This window comes from Cheilinus undulatus, linkage group 1 (assembly GCF_018320785.1).
Source record: "Cheilinus undulatus linkage group 1, ASM1832078v1, whole genome shotgun sequence".
Taxonomy (NCBI): Eukaryota; Metazoa; Chordata; class Actinopteri; order Labriformes; family Labridae; genus Cheilinus; species Cheilinus undulatus.
The window spans coordinates 35,243,857-35,264,213 of NC_054865.1; the positions used below are offsets into that span (position 1 = coordinate 35,243,857).

The 20,357-nt window shown below is 38.3% G+C and overlaps 1 protein-coding gene across 2 annotated transcripts in view; it reads right to left on the bottom strand.

Annotated features, from left to right (window-relative positions):
* Nucleotides 1–20,357, bottom strand: part of tcf12 (transcription factor 12) — a 100,769-nt gene that overhangs the window by 72,987 nt on the left and 7,425 nt on the right. For both annotated transcript variants that reach the window (XM_041783221.1, XM_041783229.1), the window contains exons 4-5: nt 13,698–13,771; nt 4,526–4,628 (exon numbers count right to left, since the gene is read on the bottom strand). In XM_041783221.1, the coding sequence (XP_041639155.1) occupies nt 4,526–4,628; nt 13,698–13,771 (177 nt within the window). The remainder of the gene's footprint in view (nt 1–4,525; nt 4,629–13,697; nt 13,772–20,357) is intronic.

Sequence of the window (20,357 nt, forward strand, 5' to 3'; positions counted from 1 at the left end):
TGTGTAAGTACAAAGTCAAATGAATACTGGTCCATGTCTTCAAACCCTTTGAATTTTCTTGGAATAACTGCAGTGGCTTTTGAAGAGCATGTTTCCTTCAAAGAACATCCCTAGTTTTTGTACTGCTTGGTCAAACAAATACAGCAACGATAAAAAATCATTTTTGTTGTCTGTTTTCAGGTTATGCTGCCCTCTGTAAGAGGTCCCAGTATACTTAAGACTGATGAACCTGTAAACACGAATATGACTGGTATTGGATATCTGTCTTTTTCACTCTTAGATCATATGAGTATCAGGAGAAAAAAAAAGATCAAGGCATGCCCATTAAGTTTGAAGACACATTACTGTGCTGAAAATGTTCCCTGTGGGGCAGCATGTTGGTTGACATGTGGGTAAGTAAGAGGATTGTTGCACAGTAGAGGTGGAGCTAAGATGCACGTGGGGCCCCACACCAGCTGATCCGAAGTCTACCCAAACATGAAAGCCGGCCCCCCCGGGAGAGCAGTGTCAGCGTTAGGCAGTCAGATGTTCCCAGGCATTCACCCAAAGACCCATTCTTCAGCTTCAAATCCACACACACACACACAAACACACTCTACTCCTTCGAGAATGGAATAACAGTGTACCTTTAGAAACAATCTGTTCACGTCTGTTTTTAAATCATTTAATATAAGCCAATTTACCTTGACCTGCCAAAATCAATCTGGATGTTGTTTAAAATGCAAAATAATGTAAAGCAGATTTAGAAGTCACACAATTTACATTTTAAACAAACTTGCAATATTTCATTCAATTTTTGTGTAACAGTATAGGCTCCTATTAACCTGACAATATTAAGCATTTGGGAAAGGGCAGAGCCTTTGAAAAAAACTCGGAGTGTGATTGGATGAACGTTCTGTCTGTCACATCTTTACGGGCAAATCAGAGCAACAAAACACGTGACATCGTCGCCACGACCGAGGTGCGTGTGCGCAGCTACCAAGGAATAATGCAAATCCTGGTGACTGTAGACATGTCAGTACGTGACTTTTGCCATTTTTGAAATGAAATCAACTCACTGCTGTTCTTTGTTCTTCTTTTAATGAAGAAATGTCGTCAAGTTCTGATAAAACTGGCACTTTAGCAGCATCCACGCTGAGCTCTTCCGCCATAATTGCACCGGTCTCTTGTTGCTGCTTGTTTACCTCACAACTCCGCCACACCTGAGAGTACTGTTCCTCGTCGCTGATTGGTCCTGTCACTTTCTAACCGGGCCCAAACGGTTCCGATGGGAGCTTTGCAAGATGGATTCGCCAGTAAGAAACAAGGAAACGGGTGTATCCATCTGCTTTGCAAGCTTACGCAACTATAGCTAGCTGTCTAATATCAACATTTTCTATTTATTCTCATCTCTCTCACCCCTTCAGATTCATGAAACTGAAAGCTTGCCTTCAAAACAAAATGTATCTTAACAGGAAAATGTTTATAGTTGAATGTTTACTTAAGCTACACAACACTGACATGATTCATGTAGTTCTTATCCCACTGTGTGAAAAGGATTTGTGGCTGACTGTGGGTCACTCTGAGCACATTTATAAATATTGGTGGCTTAAATCACAGAATAAACTATGCTTCAGGACATAAACCATACCACATATAGCAAGAACGGTCACAATGACTCTAACGTGATGATCCAGCGTCTTTGAGATATCTTCATGTTAATGCATTGTAAAAGGCAGCATATTCACAGAGTAAATCAAGCACATGTAAATGAAACAAAATTTGATCCCTTTATAATAAAGTTTGGTAAAAACAACATTTATTTAACATTTGGCAGGCTCATGTTAGAAGCTGCAGATGCTTTTAGAAGCTCGGACCATGACAGCACAATGTAGAGTGGATTCAACATGGAGTGCTCTGTTTTTCCAAATTAGATCTAAAGAAATGTCCTCAACTGTTTTTTTTTTCAATCTCTTATCTGCTACAGATCTTTTAATGAAAATAAATGAAGTCTAAAAGCTATTTGACAAGCTGCTGTTTGTACAGTCAGTCAGGAATTGTTTGTGAAACAGGAAAAACTTGCTTTACAATATAAGATTCTCATTTCTATCAGCTGCTAAAAAAAAGACTTCACTCGTTTTTTTTTCCAAAAGAACATTAATAATCACTGTTACATTTTCTTCTTTTATAAGATTTTTTTGGGCCTTTATGCTTTTACTGGGGATAGGACTGTGGACAGAGTTAGGAACTGGAGGGAAAGAGGTGGGGAATGACATGCAGGAAAGGAGCTGATGGCTGGATTTGAACCCAAGGCCCCCACTTCAAAGACATCAGCCTCTGAACACTGGGCATGTAGACTTAACCCCCTGGCAAACAGAACACCAGTATGTTATACTGGTTTTAACAAAAAAGAGCTACTGCAGTGATAACTCTGAAAATATCCATGCAACATGAAATAAAAGGCAGGATACTGGTGGGTTATCTTAACTCATCTGTATCTGTTCATTTTCCATAGTTTTTGAGAAAATGTCTGAATGTTAGGGTTTGCTCTGGGCAGACCACTTACTTAATTATTCTAGATTTATAGTGCTTCCATTTAAATGCCTTTCTTTGACAAAAAAAACACAAACTAGGCTATTAATCTGCTAACAAATATGTAGTGAGCAATAAATAAAGCTGCTCCATTTGAAAATGAATCATCTAAGAAATTTATTGTGCAGCACAGCACACACTTTCAGGCAGGCAAATTGTCTTCATTTTCATCCAACATTTTCACACGTCTAATGAAGAAGAACTGTTTAGACAACTGAGAAGTTCTTCATGCATTCTAACAACAAGCAAAGATGTTGAGATAGTACCTGACCTTAAAACAACTTGATACAAGAATAACATGTATTAACTGTAGGTTCATCTAATACCAGCCTTTAAAAATAGTTGATTTAAAAGCGCCTATTAGATGTTGCCTACTTCAAGTATGACTAAACCCCATAGTTTCAGCTGAGATGTATTTACTCTTGAATTTCAAAAAATGCCTTTAAAACATCAGGAACAGAGCTGGGAGGAAGGGGGAATGAGACACGCCCACTTCATCACCCATTTCTTGCTTTTGTCTAGATTTGATTATTAGCCATAAAGTCATTACCTTTCAGGGTAGACTCACAATGAGCTACTCAAGATACAATGATATATGGTCAGGTAGGCAACGCAATTTCTCATCCATTGACTTTGTTTTAAGAAAAAAATGGCTCATTCGCGATCTCGGCCAACTATGCTATATTACCCACAATCCTATAGTGTCATAGCAACATCCTTGATTGACTAAATGCATCTGATCTAGTTGTACCACTAGAAGCTAATTCAATGATTGTTTTCAATAAAAGGGTGTTTAAACTGCGTAGAAAAGGTATGTCAAAGACGCATGATCGTGGAGACGACATGTTTATCATCCACTTAATTCTAGGAAAAACATCACAACTGCAGTGCTACATTAGCCACAATCTTTGAGTGTCACAGCAACGTCTCTGATTGTCTGATCTCACTTTTACTGGCAAAACATCTGCTTTAAATCCAAAAGGCCACTGAAGGGAATTTAACAATAGTTTTCCAACAGATGACTATTTCAATGGTGAAATGAAGATGCATGGCCATGTAGAAGACACAAGCAAGTACATTATCCACCTTCTTTTAAGAGAGACAACAGCCCAATTTTCCCCACAATACTCTAGTGACACAGCAGCATCTCTGATTGGTGGAGCGCCAATTTTGGCTCTGGGCTGCTCTGTTGTATTGACAGACAGCACAATAAACGTCACTAGCCACCAGATCAGCCAGTAGAAGTTTCTCAAAATTATTCAGTTGCAGTAGATGATTTCAACCTGTCAAAGGCCTTTGCTATGCATACTTTTAACACAAAATGTAGAATTTAAATACTTTGAGCAAAAATGTCAAGATTGTGACCCTAACTGATTGACAGTACTAAATCCCTGTAGAGGTTTTCGGCTGATTAAAGTGGTTTGAGAGTTTACTTACTCTCTAAGCGAGTCTGATAAGGTCGTTTCCATATAGACTAAAAGCACAATAACAACTGACTTAAAAAAATATAAAGGAAAAACACGACAATTAACCTACAAAAAAAATTTAAATGTTCAATTCTTAAATGAAAAGGTCTTTTACACCACAGCCTGTTTAACCCCACGTCCAAAATACAGAAGCCTGCTGCCAATGAAGTAGCTGTAGGCGGTTTTGATGTCTAGGAGACAGCTTCTTATGATGAAAAGCTATACTGATGGCGTGACTTCTAGCCTGGGGGAGGGTCATCACAGGAGGAGGAAGAAGAAGGAAATACAGAAAGGGGAGGGGGATTAGGATCGGGCATAAACACAGCAGGAGATGGAAAAAAATATGCCCGTAGCCCTGCGTGCCTCTCTGTACTGCTACCTCAAGATGCTTGATGTGTTTTAACATTAATCGGGCAATTTTCTATCAGGAAGTCTGTCCACAGCCGAAGGGCGTGTGAGGGTTGAGCAGAGGAGAATCACTTACTTACCCATTATGTTGGAGTTCATAAAAGGTGTTGGGGACAATCCTTCATGGGACACTAATCGACTGTCACTCAGATGATCGCCATAATGAGGGCTGTCTGCAAAACCCTGGGGGGAGAGATCAGAATATTAAGCACATTATCTGACAACTCCACTAATTGAGTGATGCAACAAACCACTAATTAGTTAGAGGACAGAATGACTGGTCTGTTAGGCCTACAGCATGATTTCTTTCTTATTTCTAACAGTGATCAATGTAGGAGTCTAAAGAAGAAATAAAGACCTTTATGTGTCTGGTGTGGTTTAATGATGTGTTGGTCATGATGATGTGTGTTATACTGTTTATTTTTCATCCCATCTGTCATGCCTTATGACATCTCTACATGTAATGTTCGAACCTAACTGCAACACAAAGTGGTTCTTTTAAGCACCTATTGAAATGTAATTTCTTAACCTATAACTATCAATGTTTCTTCTATAATGTTTTCATAATACTTAAGTATCCTTCTTTTAAGACTTCCATTGACATGATTAAGTTCGGAAGTGGTTATGGTAATGATAATGGTTTGATGGTGCCAACCTATCTGTGCTATTTGTCTATTTGTCTTGTCATGTTTCCCTATTTTATCTTATTTATTTGTTTTTATGGAGCCTGTGTCCATAACCGGCTTTTTAGTGATCGCAGCGCTTAATTTTAAGTCAAGACCAAATTAGTCCAGCGTTTTGAGCACTCAGCACCCGAGGCAGAAAAAAAACGCCCTCAGCATCAGCTATTTTTGACGCCACATTTGGCGTTCTCGGTTGAGAGTTCAACTTTCAGAACAGAGCTGCACAAATCAGTGCCCCCTCTTCCTCACTTGCCAATCAAAATCAAGAAGGGGCTGGACTTCTGACAATAACAGAAGAGAAACCAATTTAACTTGAATCTTTTTGTCTTTTTTTAAGGATTTCTTGCAGGATTCATTTTTTGTAACGTAGCAACAGTAAGCGCTAGGATAAGTGCTCTGGAATTGAGGGCCTGAGCGCTGCCCGCGCAAAAAAAAGTCAGCTATGGACACGCAGCCTTATAGTCACTCCTCATCAACCCATGTCCTAATCGCTACTGCGACTGATCCTTTCCAGTTGGAAAAACAAAAAGACCATACGTACATTTATACCAAATTGGTATAAGCTGAGGAGAGCTTGAGCTAAAAAATTAAGAGGGTCATGATACCATTTATATTAATTTCATATTGCTAAAAAAAAGTGCGTTTTGTCAAGTTTCTTGCATTATAATAAAACTGTCGGCTTTTTAAGTTAACTAATTAGCTATTTTCTTCAGATTTCATCATTTCATCACATTGATAAGCTCAAATGTTAATGATTTTCAGGTTTTGAAAAACACAAACCAGATCCTCAAGGAGCCGGTTTTGATCTCCATAGATAGTTCTAATAATGCCGTTTTTCTTTGCTGCTGTAAAACAGTACCCACTATTGGCAGAAATAATATTTAATACTGAGGAGGCTGTTTTAGAAGAAATATGTTATTTTCTGAGGGTCTGAATTCATAGCTATTTGATCCTTTGGTTGATATTAAACTTAATACAACTAATTTGATGGATGGTATGGGAAACTTTTCCAATATGAACAATGCTACTGGTACAGGTAGTGGTACCAGGAAATCACTTTAAAGAACAATATTCATGTCACCATAATTCAGATTTCTTCTTTCATTAAATCCTCTATACCATACAACACAAATGTTCCTAAACCGTATTGACTCTTTGTGTGAACACGCTGTTAGTGTATTTCTATCTATAACTTCTATCAAGTACATTCCTCAAGCACCTCAGAATATAACATTTTCAAGTTATCGTGATCAAACTGGTTAGTAATGAGAACATTTGTATTGCTTTATTCACTCAGATTCAAAAACAGAGCCTGTTGAACCATTATTCTCAATGTTATCAATGAAACAAATAACAAACCTATTTTTTTAATGTTAAAGTCATTCCTTTAATCTACTCTTATATCTGTGTGATAACAGGCTTATGGACCCACCCACAGTTCATAAGGTGTTGTTAAGAAAGAGGCATTAAAAACATTGAGTTGAAATCCTACTTCGCTCCCAGGTTACCTGCAGCTTAAAAAAATTGCCTTTTTCTCCTGCAGCTTAACAGCGCCTTTTCATGACAGTTATCAGCTTCAGGGCTTAGGTCTAAATATCGGTCACAGTGTGGTTTTTGAAAACTCGGGGTCCCATGTAATAAAAGATACTCCGTTACAGTGCTAATCCCAAGCCCTGTGAAAATCCTCCTGTGCTCCAGTCAAACACATCTCCCCAAACTACATTAACTCCCAGCAGAGGGACTGAGCCGCACTGGGCTTGCATTTCTATAGAGCTATTTCAACCAACTCATAGCCTTAGCATTCATCATACAGTAAAAAAGTAAATCTTATTACCCATCTTTTTTCTCAGTGAGTGGATGGTGATGGAGTAATTTCAAAGGCACTGGAGTGTTTGTGCTGTGTCGAGGGAATCCTCAGAGATTCCCTATTGTGCTGCTGCCAGGCCGCACACACTGTTAATCACACCATGAACAGCCTCAGTGACAACAGCCCTGTGAGAGGCTCGAACAGCACAACACACAGACCTACACACTCCCACAGATCACCTAAGCTAGCTAAAAACACATCCTCTCCTCTACAGCAAAACAAGAAACTGATTCAACTCACAGACTTAAAGGAATAGTGCAACATTTTGGGAAATATCCTTGTTAATGGTTTGTTAAAATGGATTATAAAATGTATAATTCTCCTATAATCCTATTAGTTCTTTTGTTAGCATGGCTGGAAACAAGGGTTGTCAACATACCTTAATCTTATATTTCAATACAATATTATTACAATCAAATGCTATCTATACTTGTTACAATACCATGGCAACAAAAACCCATCCAATATTTCATTATTTCATACTTTTTAAATCCGCAAAAATGCAAGTACAACCCCAACTCCAAGAATGCCGGTGCATGTGAGAAAATGTAAGTAGAAACAAAATGCAATGATTTGCAAATCTCATAAACTCATATTTTATTCAGAACTGAACAAAAACAACATATAATACATTGAAACTGAGACATTTTACCATTTCATGAAAATATTAGTTCATTTTGTATTTCATGGCAGAAACACAGCTAAAAAAGTAGGGCCAGGGCAAAAACAGGCCAGAAAAGTAATGAAAAACAGCTGGAGGAGTATTTTAGTAACTAATCTGGCAACAGGCCAGTAACGTGACTGGGTATAAATGGAGCATTTTAGAAAGGCAGAGTCTCTCAGGAGTAATGATAGGCAGTGGAACACCAATCTGTGAAAAGCCACGTATAATAAATTTTAGAAAAATTCCTGAAAAATGTTAAATTACAGAGACTTTGAAAATCCCACCAGTACATAATATCATCAAAAGATTCAGAGAAGCTGGAGCTTTGACCTTGCATTGACAAGGCCAAAGGTCAGTCCTGAATACTCATGAACTTAGGCTCTCAGGCGATACTGTATTAAAACAGGCATGATACTGTACTAGAAAAAACTGCATGGGCTCAGGAATATTTCAATAAATTATTGTCTGTCAACACAGTTCGCTGTGCAATCCATGAACTCAAGTTAAAGCTGTATGATGCAAAGAAGAAGCCATATGTCAACACGATCCAGATATGCCGCGGTCTTCTGTAGGCCAAAGCTCATTTAAAATGGACTGAGGCAAAATGGAAAACTGTTCTGTGGTCATATGAATCAAAATTTGAAAGTCTTTCTGGATACCACTGACGCTGTTTCCTGCAGACTCAGGAGGACAGGGACCATCCAGCCTGTTATCAGCGCACAGCTTAAAAGCCTACATTTTTCATGGTAGGAGGTTGCATTAGTGCCTATGGTGTGGGCAGCTAACACATCTAGAGAAAAGTACATAAAGGTTTTGGAGCAACATACGTATGCACCCACTCAGTCGTCTCGTTCAGGGAAGGCCTTACGAATTTCAGCAAGACAACACTAAACCACATACTGAATCCATTACAACAGCATGGCTTCACAGTAGAAAAGTCTGGGTGCCGAACTAGCCTGCCTGCAGTCCAGACCTTTCACCAATAGAGAAAAAGAAAAAAATCCAGCATCATGGAATCCTGTATTTTCATGATACTGTATACTAGGACCAGTGTGTATAAACGTTGATTTTCCATGTTACAGGGCTTCATGTGCCAGTCTAGTTCTTGGCTGGGACCAGAAACTTCCTGGAATCTCCACTTGTTGCCTGGCAACTGCTTTCAGAAATTTCAGCATATAACCCCATTTGGTAACAGTTAATTGTCATTTTATCACTTTCATTTATTGTGTTAATGAGTGAGCAGCAGAGCAAGCTGTTTGTCTGATTTTAGTCTTACTCCTGGCTGAAAACTTACATTCAGCATTGATCAATATCTCTTCCACAAATTCTCAAAATGCTGATCAAGTCCTTTGAATGAATGTTTGAACTTAAGACTTAGTTGTAACGAAGACTTGATGTTATTAAAGACTTGACACTTAGTGTATCATGTCTTCCAGTGTTTGCTCCTTTAGCTCTGTTACAGCATCAATCACAGATCCCTCATCATCACAAACACTCGTGGCCTACATACGTGATACACTAACACATGCAGTCATTGCTGCCACAGGGCGCCGACGCCTCTACTGGCTAAATAACTGTCAGATCACCGTGGCAACAAGCAGGCCTCAGCTCACTCTCTGTCCCCTAATCACTCCTCACGGCATTTAAAAAGTCATCTCCTCCACAGTCCGAGCTGCATCCCAGGTGAACTAGCGGCTGCATGTGGCAGCCCGGGAAGTGATGATATGGTCGTGATAGATGCATGTGGGGTCGAGTATCAAGTCGGGGCAGGGCACTGGGGAAGTGGGGGTTGTCATGCGGTAGTGGTGGGCACAGCCCCGGCTGTCAGACCGCCAGCCTACAGCCACAGCTGCCCAGGATACAGCGGGTGGCTGGGAGCCAAGGTCAGCACGGCGGGGCTCGGGACTGTTCACAGTCGACTGATCACACACTCGTAGCTCAGCAGCTCAAGCAAGCTCAGGGACAAGACTGAACCCCCCCGTCACAGACTGAAGGATGAATCACTGAGGAGGGCTAGACAGATTCAGTCAATAAAGCACCACTTTGTACATTTCAGAAAATACCTCTTGTTTTTAAAATGATTCTAAGTTCATTTAACCAAGCGATTTAATGAATCTCCTGCAGCTTTTTCCACATTGATAAAAGAAAATTAAAGTCTCAGGGACAGAATAATATATGCACATAATCAAAACATATAAAAGATGCTCAGCTCATAAAGTATCTTAGTAAAATGACTGCTTTGTGGGTGTAAATGCAAGCCTCTTTTCCAATGTGTGTGGTTAAATTTTACAATATAACAAGAGATGCACCAAATGAATCTCACAGACTCCTCTGCACAGAGCTCACTTCTTTGACTTCTGATGAGGATTTGAGACAGACTTTGATGCAGGTTCATCGCAGGAACAAGAAAACGTGCAATTTTAGATAAAACCCAAAAACCACAGAAGGGGCTGTGTGACGTGCACCAGGTCACCTGAATATGGCACGTCTGTGCAACGTGACTATTGCACATGCGTACATGGCCATCTCTATATAACTATGATATATTGTTCAATCCTGCTTCAAACATTGACTGTTTTCAGCTACTACTAAAAATCTTATACCCTACTGCCTCACTCCTTTTCCGCTGCTTTACTAAACACTGTTTGGAGTTGCAAAAAGTTTTTTTATCATGTTTCATAAATGCTCATCATTAATATTAAACCACAATACAGTATTTCCTGGAAAGTGATACTTCTGAGTGCAGCTCCACATTTTTACCAATACACCTGCATGCTTAAGTTATAAATTTCAAGTGTCCTACTGTAACCCAAGTATACTACCAGAATATTAAATAATTTATGTATTAACATACTAGACTCCCCCAGCACGTGAGCGAAAGAAACTTTTAGACAACAGGAGTAAGTGCAATGAAACAGTTCATGTTTATCTTCAAATGTTTCAAGGCTTTATCTCCTCTGCTGATGGGAATCTCTCAGTCAACACCGTTCCTTGGGTGTTTGTAAGGCTGTAGAACGTGGTCACAATATTCTGTCTACGTGAGACACTCTAGAGCAGTTTGTGCACTGTGGTATAAAGCGGTTCATGTGCGTGCATCTGAGAATCGGTTCCAAAAGTCTTTTGAATTGAGAAATCTGTGCTGAGCAGGATGAAAATCGACCAATTCCAGCCACCTACCAATATCTTCTGACATTAACAATTAAATAAACATGCCTGATTTGTACAGTATTGCTTTACAGTGCACTAACAAGCTGACCTTGTACTTCAGCACTTTCATTTGGGTCCTGAAACACTAGAAAACATATGGTGGAAAAATAAATATTAACCCCCTATCACGAGTTAAGTATTATTGTATACCTTACTGACTTTTGTTATCATTGCAGTATTATTCATGGATTCGAAAGATGATCAATAGGGTTTAAACAGAGAGACAATAGAGGGGCTGATTTCAGGCCACAATATTATTTCAGGCAGCAGAAAACTGTAATGCACTGTGTTGTATGTTATCAATTGCAAATTAACCAAAAAATCACAACAAACACTAATTTTTATTTTCTAATCGCACTCTTCAAACTCCTCTCAGAGTTGACTATCACAACATTTATCATTCCCATATATCCCACAACTTTAGGTCAAATGACTTCTGCAAATTAAAGACACACTCACATGAAAATATCCATGATCAAAAAGTGATTCTATGGAAATAACTTAAATATTAACACCCATCAAAGAGTGTGCTTTTTTTCTCTGAGTCCAAGATCAACTGTAATATGATTCACTTTCGACAGCTGAGGCTCAAATGAAATGCCACTCACTTCTTATATATGGAACATATAGGGAATGATATTTTACCTGCTACATACCATATATCAGGTCTGTTTAAGTACGATGTGTGTTTGCAGCTCTGTGTGTGTGTGGGTGTGTGTGTGTGGGTGTGTGTGTGTGTGACGGGGGAGAAAGGGATTGTTTGCGTGCACGCCTTATGGAGGTGCAAACAGCTGTCTGCTGGTTGACGCTGTGCCTTGCAATGCCAGAAACACTCATTTATATGCACCTGGAGCGAAGATATCTCAAGCGTCTCTGTCTTATAATTCAAATCAAGCTGCCTATGTTACCATAGCCTGTAGATGTTCATTCGGGAAGGGCACAGAGAAATAAACAAGGTAACGCGGCCCGAGTGGCTCTGACATTTAACTGAATTCTAATAGAAAGTGACAGGAGATTGACATTAAATGAAATTCATACAGGGCATCCAGAACAGCCTATGTGTGAGGGACAAACAAACAGAGGAGAGAGCTGTTCACACTCACTCACACAGACAGGGAAATGTTTTCACTTAACCACAACAATAGAGATGCACTTTACCATGCACTGATTCACCCATACCATTACTGCACAAATATAACACATATTCTTCCTTTAAAATTAATTCACTTTAAGTACTATATAGATAGGGTAACCAAAAATGGCATATAGTTGTTAAGATAGTGAATTTTCAGTGTATATCAACGTCTGTCCAAGGACTGCAGATGGACATGTGTCATGCATTGTCTCTGTCATAAAAATCCCCACAAAGAACACAGAAATTTATTTCACAAATGTTCTGTAAGATTGCTTTAATATGTGATGTTTTACTTTAACAAATAAAAGTGAGAACATGCTTCAGGAATAAAGATATCTCATACATGTCCCAGAGCCATGCTCTGACTTAAAAAAAGGCATCTTTTTAAATCAACATGAACATGTGGGTCTACTGGCTGCTGGCTGCATTATTTTTATGTCTGGTGCTAAAGGTAGAACCATTACCATTAGCCTTAAACCAGGAAGCGTCTTAAAATAGTAGATGTAGTGATGCATAAAATGTACTGCAAACACACTACAGCAGCATCTACAAATATGCTGAGCAAGTTGACAGGATTTCAATACATGCACAGTGCTGATTTAGTTGTTTTTTAATCATGTGCTATATTTTAGTAAGGGAGTTTATTCCGACAAGCTTTAAACAAGATGACTGGCTCGTAGACAAATGAGATCATAAGTTTGCAGATTCATTCATCCAAACCTTGCCTTTAACATAATCTAAAGAGTCACAGTAATGGTTAATTATAGCTGTCACTTCTCTCTTGGTTGAGTAAAACAGAACTTACAAGATGATTCAAACTATATTAACTATCTTTAACTCATCTATGACACCACAACATTAAACAAATTATTGCATAAATGTGTCAAGCTAGCAGAATAATCTGAAAAACACACTATAAAAATAAACTTTGGTCACAGGTTAATCACCTTATGCTGTCTCCTCCATGCTAACTGAATATGTTTTGAAAAGGCTTTTTTTCCCCAGATCTCTTTGTCCTTTTATTCCTTTATACTGAAAGGAAACAGCAGTGGATAATATCAGAGACTGATGAGAGAGAGAGTGGGGAATGACATGCAGGAGCCACATGCCATATCTTAATCCAGGCTACCCACTTTGAAGAGAACAACCTCTGGGGCTCACAGACATACTCGCTACTGGTGCCCTTCAGATACAGTTTTTGACTTTCATGAATAACAGGAAACATGTTTTAGAGTCCAACAGATGTTCAAACCAATAATTTTTCATTTTACATAAAACTGATTTAGAGCAAAGTTATTCCTTCAAATATTCAAAAACTGATCACAAACTAACCTATGAAAATTTTCTCTAAGAAGATATCAACATATTCCTCTCCCCATCTGCATTACAGTGAAAATATATAAATCATAATTTCATAGAATAAATTAATATTGTGCTGCAGTAACATGATTTCATTTTAAATATCAGAGACATCTATGACTAAATAGAGGCTTGATTCATGACAAGCATCAGATTCACTGTTTCTCCCAGCTAACAGTGTTTCACACTCAGTCACAGCCTCTCGAGCATTAACCCATTTTTTTTTTGTGTCTATTACTACATGAGTGGGTTAAGGTGAAACTGAAACATTGTGAGTGAAGTGCTTTGATGTAATGAGTGTTAAATGATGTGCTGTGGAGCAGAAAGGTCATCTTACCCGGGAAGACTCATAGGAGGGACTGGACTCGCCACCTGGGGCCCAAGACGCTTGGTTGGTCCGCTCTTCCATACCTGTCAGAGAGAGACGGACAACTCAGTCAAGATTACACACATAGTTCAGTTTAAAGATACTGTATTCATATTCCCTCTGACAAACATGATGAGGAACCAGATCCAAATGACTTCAAATAGGGATAAGTGAATATGCAAGTTCATGCAGTGATTTTTCAGGTACATCTATTAGTCATTTTCATCTGCAACACCTCATTCCACAAATTTTTGATCTATAACACCCATCCTTCAATATAAACAGCTACTTACTACATACAGTGCTTAAAAAATTATTAGACCACCCTAACCCTAACCAAAGTAAGGTTTATGCCACAGCTGCCCTAAATTAACAGCACTGGTAATTACCAAAATCATTTTTCAAGTCTCTGCAATGGTTAATACACCAATATGTAGAAGCACTTTAACCCAAATGATATTTTTAATGCTAAAATATAATTATCATTGTTATCCACAAATTTTCAAATGTACTGATTTACAAAAAACCTGAAAGAATAGTAAAGCACATTAATATTTGTTGATTAATATGTCAAATTATAGTTATTCACTTGCATTCCTGAACAGAAAAATGAGTTTTAGTGGTTAAATTTTATGCTTGATTCATTTCTGACTTCTCAGAGAAGCCCAGTGAGCAGGCTCAGATTTGGGTGAATTCAGTTTGAAATTCCTCATTCTTGTGAGTCTGAATTACAGCACTTCATGATGCTGGATGGTCTCTGAGACAAATATGACAGGCGGTCTAATAAATTTGTTAAGCACTGTATGTATTTAATTTGTTCTCATTTGTCTGTTTCTGTTTATGGTTTTATATTTTGGTTTGCCAAACATTGCTAGGAAAAAACATGCAAACCATCACACTGGTGTTTTTCTTGTATCCCAGTCTTATGATATTTTATAGAAGAAAAAGATGGAGGAAATAAAAAACTCAGAGTTAGTGATTAACAGTGTTAATTATTGTTCACTGCATACTTTATTGGCAGTCAAACCAGCGTGTTCTTAGAGACATAAAAGTCCAAATACTGCTCAAGCAAAAAGTTCAAAAACATTAAGTCCCAGATACACATTTAAAAACAACAAATTCACTTTTAAAGATGATCTGCATTAAAAAAAAATGTAACTACAAATAACTAAAAGGGCAAGGGACTGTTACTTAAGGTGTGGTTTCTCATTAAAAAAACTGAAATACTTAATTAAATGATGAACTATTTCCAATGAAAAGTGGCATGACCAGAATTAAACATTAAAGCCAACTATGTTATCTCTACACCTGGGTAAATAATAGGAGAAACTTTTTTCCATCTCTTCACAGATGAAAACATAATATATTATCCCCTGGTGTCAACATCTTTTGGCATCAATCATCCCCAAAAAAGTGCATGTGTAATTTCACCAAAAAAGCAACTTCTAACCTCATGATTTGTCACTGATGAATGCCAAGCTACTCCCAAACAGCTGAGCAGTAAAACTTCATAAAACCATTTTTAAATGAAAGAAAACCTCAATATTTCAAAAGTCAAACAGATAAACAAATAAAATCAATAACTGCTTCAAACTGAAAAGCAAGACCATCTGGCATATTGAAAAATATAATATCTGATCCCTATAATCCAATTTATGTGATAGAGTCTGTAAAAAAATATCTGATGCCTCCATTGTTCTTGCTGTTTGAAACAATATTGTGTGGCACAAAAAGCCAAAGTTATTGATTGTCCCTGCTGTAATTTAATCTGTCTCAGTAAAATGCAATAGCCTTTGTTCATTTTTAAATTCAAATAAGAAAACATCGGATTAACAGAAATTGTGTTTGCTGAGAAAAATACAACTAGCAAACAAAACTTTTCAATACTGTGAATATTTTAACTTAAACCTAAATAATGATTTGCACTGAGGTGCAACAAAACACCAGAGATCTGTATAGAAATAAAGAATGACTGCAAGCATGCAAAAATAATTAGAGCATTTTCTTGTCAACTTTACTCTTATATATTAAAGGGCAATCATGAAAGGCAGAACAATGTAGGTGAGTGTCCATGAGGGTAAAACAGTAGCCAATCTAAGAGGTGACTAAGCAGGAAAATGTTGTACGTTACATGATTTTAGATGTGATGTCAAAAATCTATTCTTTGTCAGAAATCTAATTGTACATCTAAGCAGAGAGTCAGTGACATATCTCAGCAGAAATCAGGCTCCAGTAAGCTGACATTAAAGACCACTTTCATCCTAACAAAGATGCTCCTCTTCTACTTGCACATACAAGATTAATTTCTCACTGAACGGTGGATCAGTGAAACAAATCTACAGTCTCACTTTTAACTTCTGGCTGAGTTATCTACATTCACTGTGGCTGAAGAAACTTTTGACATGAACTCAGTTCTTCTTGTGTTACTAGCAGCACACTGGTCTAAATTTTGGTGCAGTGACAACACCAAAGTGACATATTGTAGCCCAACTGAGGCCTTTTCCACTCTGAATGTAACAATGGTCAGAGTTTGCTCTCTGGGCCACTGGCTGTCATCTCGTCTGATTACCATCTCCTTCCAGGGCTCAAGGGTCCGCTCGCCTCTCCAAGAACAGACAGGCTGCACAATAAGATGATCACACAATAGGCAATAGGAAAAACACATCAGTGCACTTTCTGTGGTTTAGCTCACATGAATTTGGAAAACAAATGCTCTAATGTTAGTTACTTGGTGGTTTACACTGTAAGATCAAACTGATTAAATCAGTATTTGTTATTTTTACAAGCATCTGTGTTCAAGTTCATGGTGTTACTGTATATGAAGAAAATTATATTCAGCTAGTTTTTATTACGTCCATATGGTGGAAACATTTAGCGGCCTTGAATGACCTCACACTATGGTGACCCTCAAGACATTTTATATCGAGCATATACTATAGGTGTGGCAACAGTATTTGTACTGCTTCACCTCCTGAATTGTGCATACATGTTATGTCTTAAAAATCAAAGCTTCCTTTTTTTTGCTCAGACAATTGTATTGGGTTTTTACACATTGAAGAACATCAGTAATAATGTATATGATGACAAAAAAGTTACTGTGAAGAAAGTAGACCCCCACCACCACCACCACCACCACCACCACCAAAAAACAAAAAAAGAAAAAATCCCACCCCAGCAGTCCTTGGCTCCGCAATGAAAGCAAATTAAACAAAAATTAACAAAACTGGATGTTAGCTGCCCAGTAATAGTATGTGAAGTTTGGCAAGGAGAGACCTCCCCCAAATGTATCCTCCTCAAGTACTCTTCTGCTGATTCTAGATTGTTTTCCTGCCCAAATAAATGATGAGATTAATTTAAGGAACTGAAGAAAGACTTTGGTAAAAATAGTGGGATTGTAAATCAAAGCTTCCTTGATATGTATTCACTATAAGAACTTTCTTCGTCACAATTAATTATAATGTCATGTGCTCAGAGCTCAATTAGAGAGGATCAATAGATTAAGTAAAACTCCTACAGCTGTTCAAAGATCATGTGTTTAACTCTAAAGATGAATACATTTGGCATACTGATGTACAGTTGCAAATATCTTCCTGTCTCTAGTGGGTCATTTATACACAGCTGCAGTCCCACAAAGCTCACAGTTCAGTGAAAACATCAACCTAAAGACTGAGGTCTTCTCGTTACAATTAAAGTAAGAGTTGTTTAAGTGACCATAATGAAAAGGGACCATGACACATACGTTCACTCATATCTGGTTTTTCATTCACAATTTCACCATCACTGTCGCCATCTTTAACTCTTTGTTCTGGCAGTTTAAAGCTCATGTTTACCAAGTATGATGCAGATTTAACACTGTATTCTTCTCTCCTCAAATGGCCCACTTTGACAAATTGGGAAGTTGTTCTTACTTCAGTGTACTTTAAGACGTCATGCGGCAACGACAGACCCTACAAGAAGAGATTCACGTGGAAGTTGAATCTTTAAAAAAAGACACATTGCCTCAGGATAACAACTGAAAGACATTACTGTTATAAAATCATGTTAACTACCATTGCTGTTGGGTACTTTTATTCTAAAAGCATATGAAAATATCTGGTAACTGGCAAAACATTTCAACTCGAGGACTACAGCAAATTAATACATACTTGACGTCACAAGCAAAGGAACCAAACCAGTGTTTGGACTTGCTCCCAAAGACCATAAATACATGCAGAAACAAAGATCTTCTTCATCCATGGACAGCAGAGTTTGATTCAAGGCATTATCAAATTCAATTCCTCCTGATACAACATACTGATGGCAGAAAAACTACAGGCCAAAAGTAGTGATAAAAAGGAAAACAAGGCTTCTGGTCTGATGGCAATCTTAACCAAAATGAGAAATGTCAAAATGAGAAATGAGTTAAGCTGATTTCCAGCAATAAAAACAATTCCTGTTCAAAAATAAATCACTGTATTTTTGTCTAAAGTAATGAAGACTTATCAAAAATGTTTAGTGAGAAAATAAAAACATGCATTAACTATAATTACTTATGTAGTGTCACTAGAACAGGACCCTCCTCTGTGAAGAACATTATGTTCTGCATTCACAGTCAGGCAAGTTTAAATGACGTCATGCTAACATAAACAAATCTAAAATACAGCTCTGCACAGAGCCTCTGGCTCTATTTGGCTAAACTAATTTCCTGTTTAAATGAAGTGAGAGCGGGTTTAACGGTGGAAACAATTACTGTATCAAATGCAGGAATTTATCTGATGAAACTGAAGTTTTAAAAAAATGATGAGGAATAACTAATCAGCTTTACAGGAGATCAGGATTTCAGACAATGAGGATATTTGAGGACAATGGTCAGAGTTAACTGCCCTCTGAAGAGGCTGCAGAAGACTGTGGTCATGCTTTCAATCATACGTTGATGTGCAGTGGAGCAGAATGGTGTCGGAAAGGTTTCACAAATAGAGATTTATTCAAAATTTCAGTACGTTCAGAGCTGATTTAAATACTCAGTCAACGTGGGCACTCACTTGTGACAAGTGTTGGTCTGATGCTGTAAAAGTTAGATGACTTTTCATAGTAATGATGCCCTAGAAAAAATCAGAGCAGAAAAATCTAACAGAAAAGATCAGTTTCTATGTGATCTGTGCTCACTGGCAACAGAGGAAAAATCAGACCCTAGTCAATAAGGGAGCATGGCAAAACAACAGATCTGGGTTACATAGGTCTTCTAGAATAAAACAGATACAGTCACAGACGAAAGTATTGGCATTAGTGTTGACATTACAAATGTTTTGGTATACACCTGTTTATGCCATTTATGTGCATTGGAACAACACAAAACATCTGAAGAAAAAAGCCAAAATTGACATAATTTTACACAAAACTCAAAAAAGGGCTGGACAAAATTATTGGCACCCTTTTAAAACTGGGTAAATCATTTTATTTCAAGCATGTGATGCTCATTTAAACTCACCTGTGGCAGTAACAGGTGCTGGCAATCTAGAAATCACACCTGAAGCCAGTTAGAACGTATAACAGTTGACTCAACCTTTGTGTTGTGTGCCTGTGTGTGTCACACCAAGCATGGCGAAGAGAAAGAAGAGCCGAGAATCGTCTGAGGACTTAAAAAGCAAAATTGTGGAAAAACATGAACAATCTCAAGGTTATAAGACCATTTCCAGAGATCCTGACATTCCTTTGTCCACTGTGCGTAATATTATCAAGAAGTTTATAACCCATGGAACTGTGGCTGATCTCCCTGGACGTGGATGGAAGAGGAAAATTGACATAAGAATGCAACGCAGGATAGTTGGAATGGTGGATAAACATCCTCAGTCAACTTCCACACAAATTCAGGCTGTCCTGCAGCCTCAGGGTGCAAAAAGTGTCAGCTCGGACCGTACGTGGTCATCTGAATGAGATGAAGCGCTATGGCAGGAGACTGAGGAGAACCCCACTGCTGACAAAGAGACATAAAAAAAGCCAGAGTGGAGTTTGCAAAAATGAACCTGAGTAAGCCTCAATCCTTCTGGGAGAACATTTTGTGGCCAGATGAGACTAAGGCAGAGCTTTTTGGAAAAGCACGTCATTCTACTGTTTACAGAAATCAGAATGAGGCCTACAAAGAAAAGAACACAGTACCTACAGTCAAACATGGTGGAGGTTCGACGATGTTTTGGGGTTGTTTTGCTGCCTGTGGCACTGGGTGCCTTGACTGTGTGCAAGGAATCATGAAATCTGGAGACTATCAAAAGATTTTGGGCTGCAGTGTAGGGCCTAGTGTCAGAAAGCTAGGTCTGCGTCAGAGGTCATGGGTGTTCCAGCAGGACAATGACCCCAAACATACCTCAAAGAGCACCAAGAAATGGCTGGAGACAAAGTGCTGGAGAGTTCTGAAGTGGCCAGCAACGAGTCCAGATCTAAATCCCATTAAAGAAGTCACCTTTCAGCGGAGGTAAACTGTTCTGCACTGTCTGCAATATTGTGGTGGAACACAACGAAAGTCGTCATTCGACAGACACTTTTCAACCGCAAAACATGCTAGGAGAACGGCTGAAACTTGAAGAGGACAGACAAGACAAGCCACAATGACAGAGGCTGATGCATCCAGAACAATAGCAGGAGCTGAAAGGATCA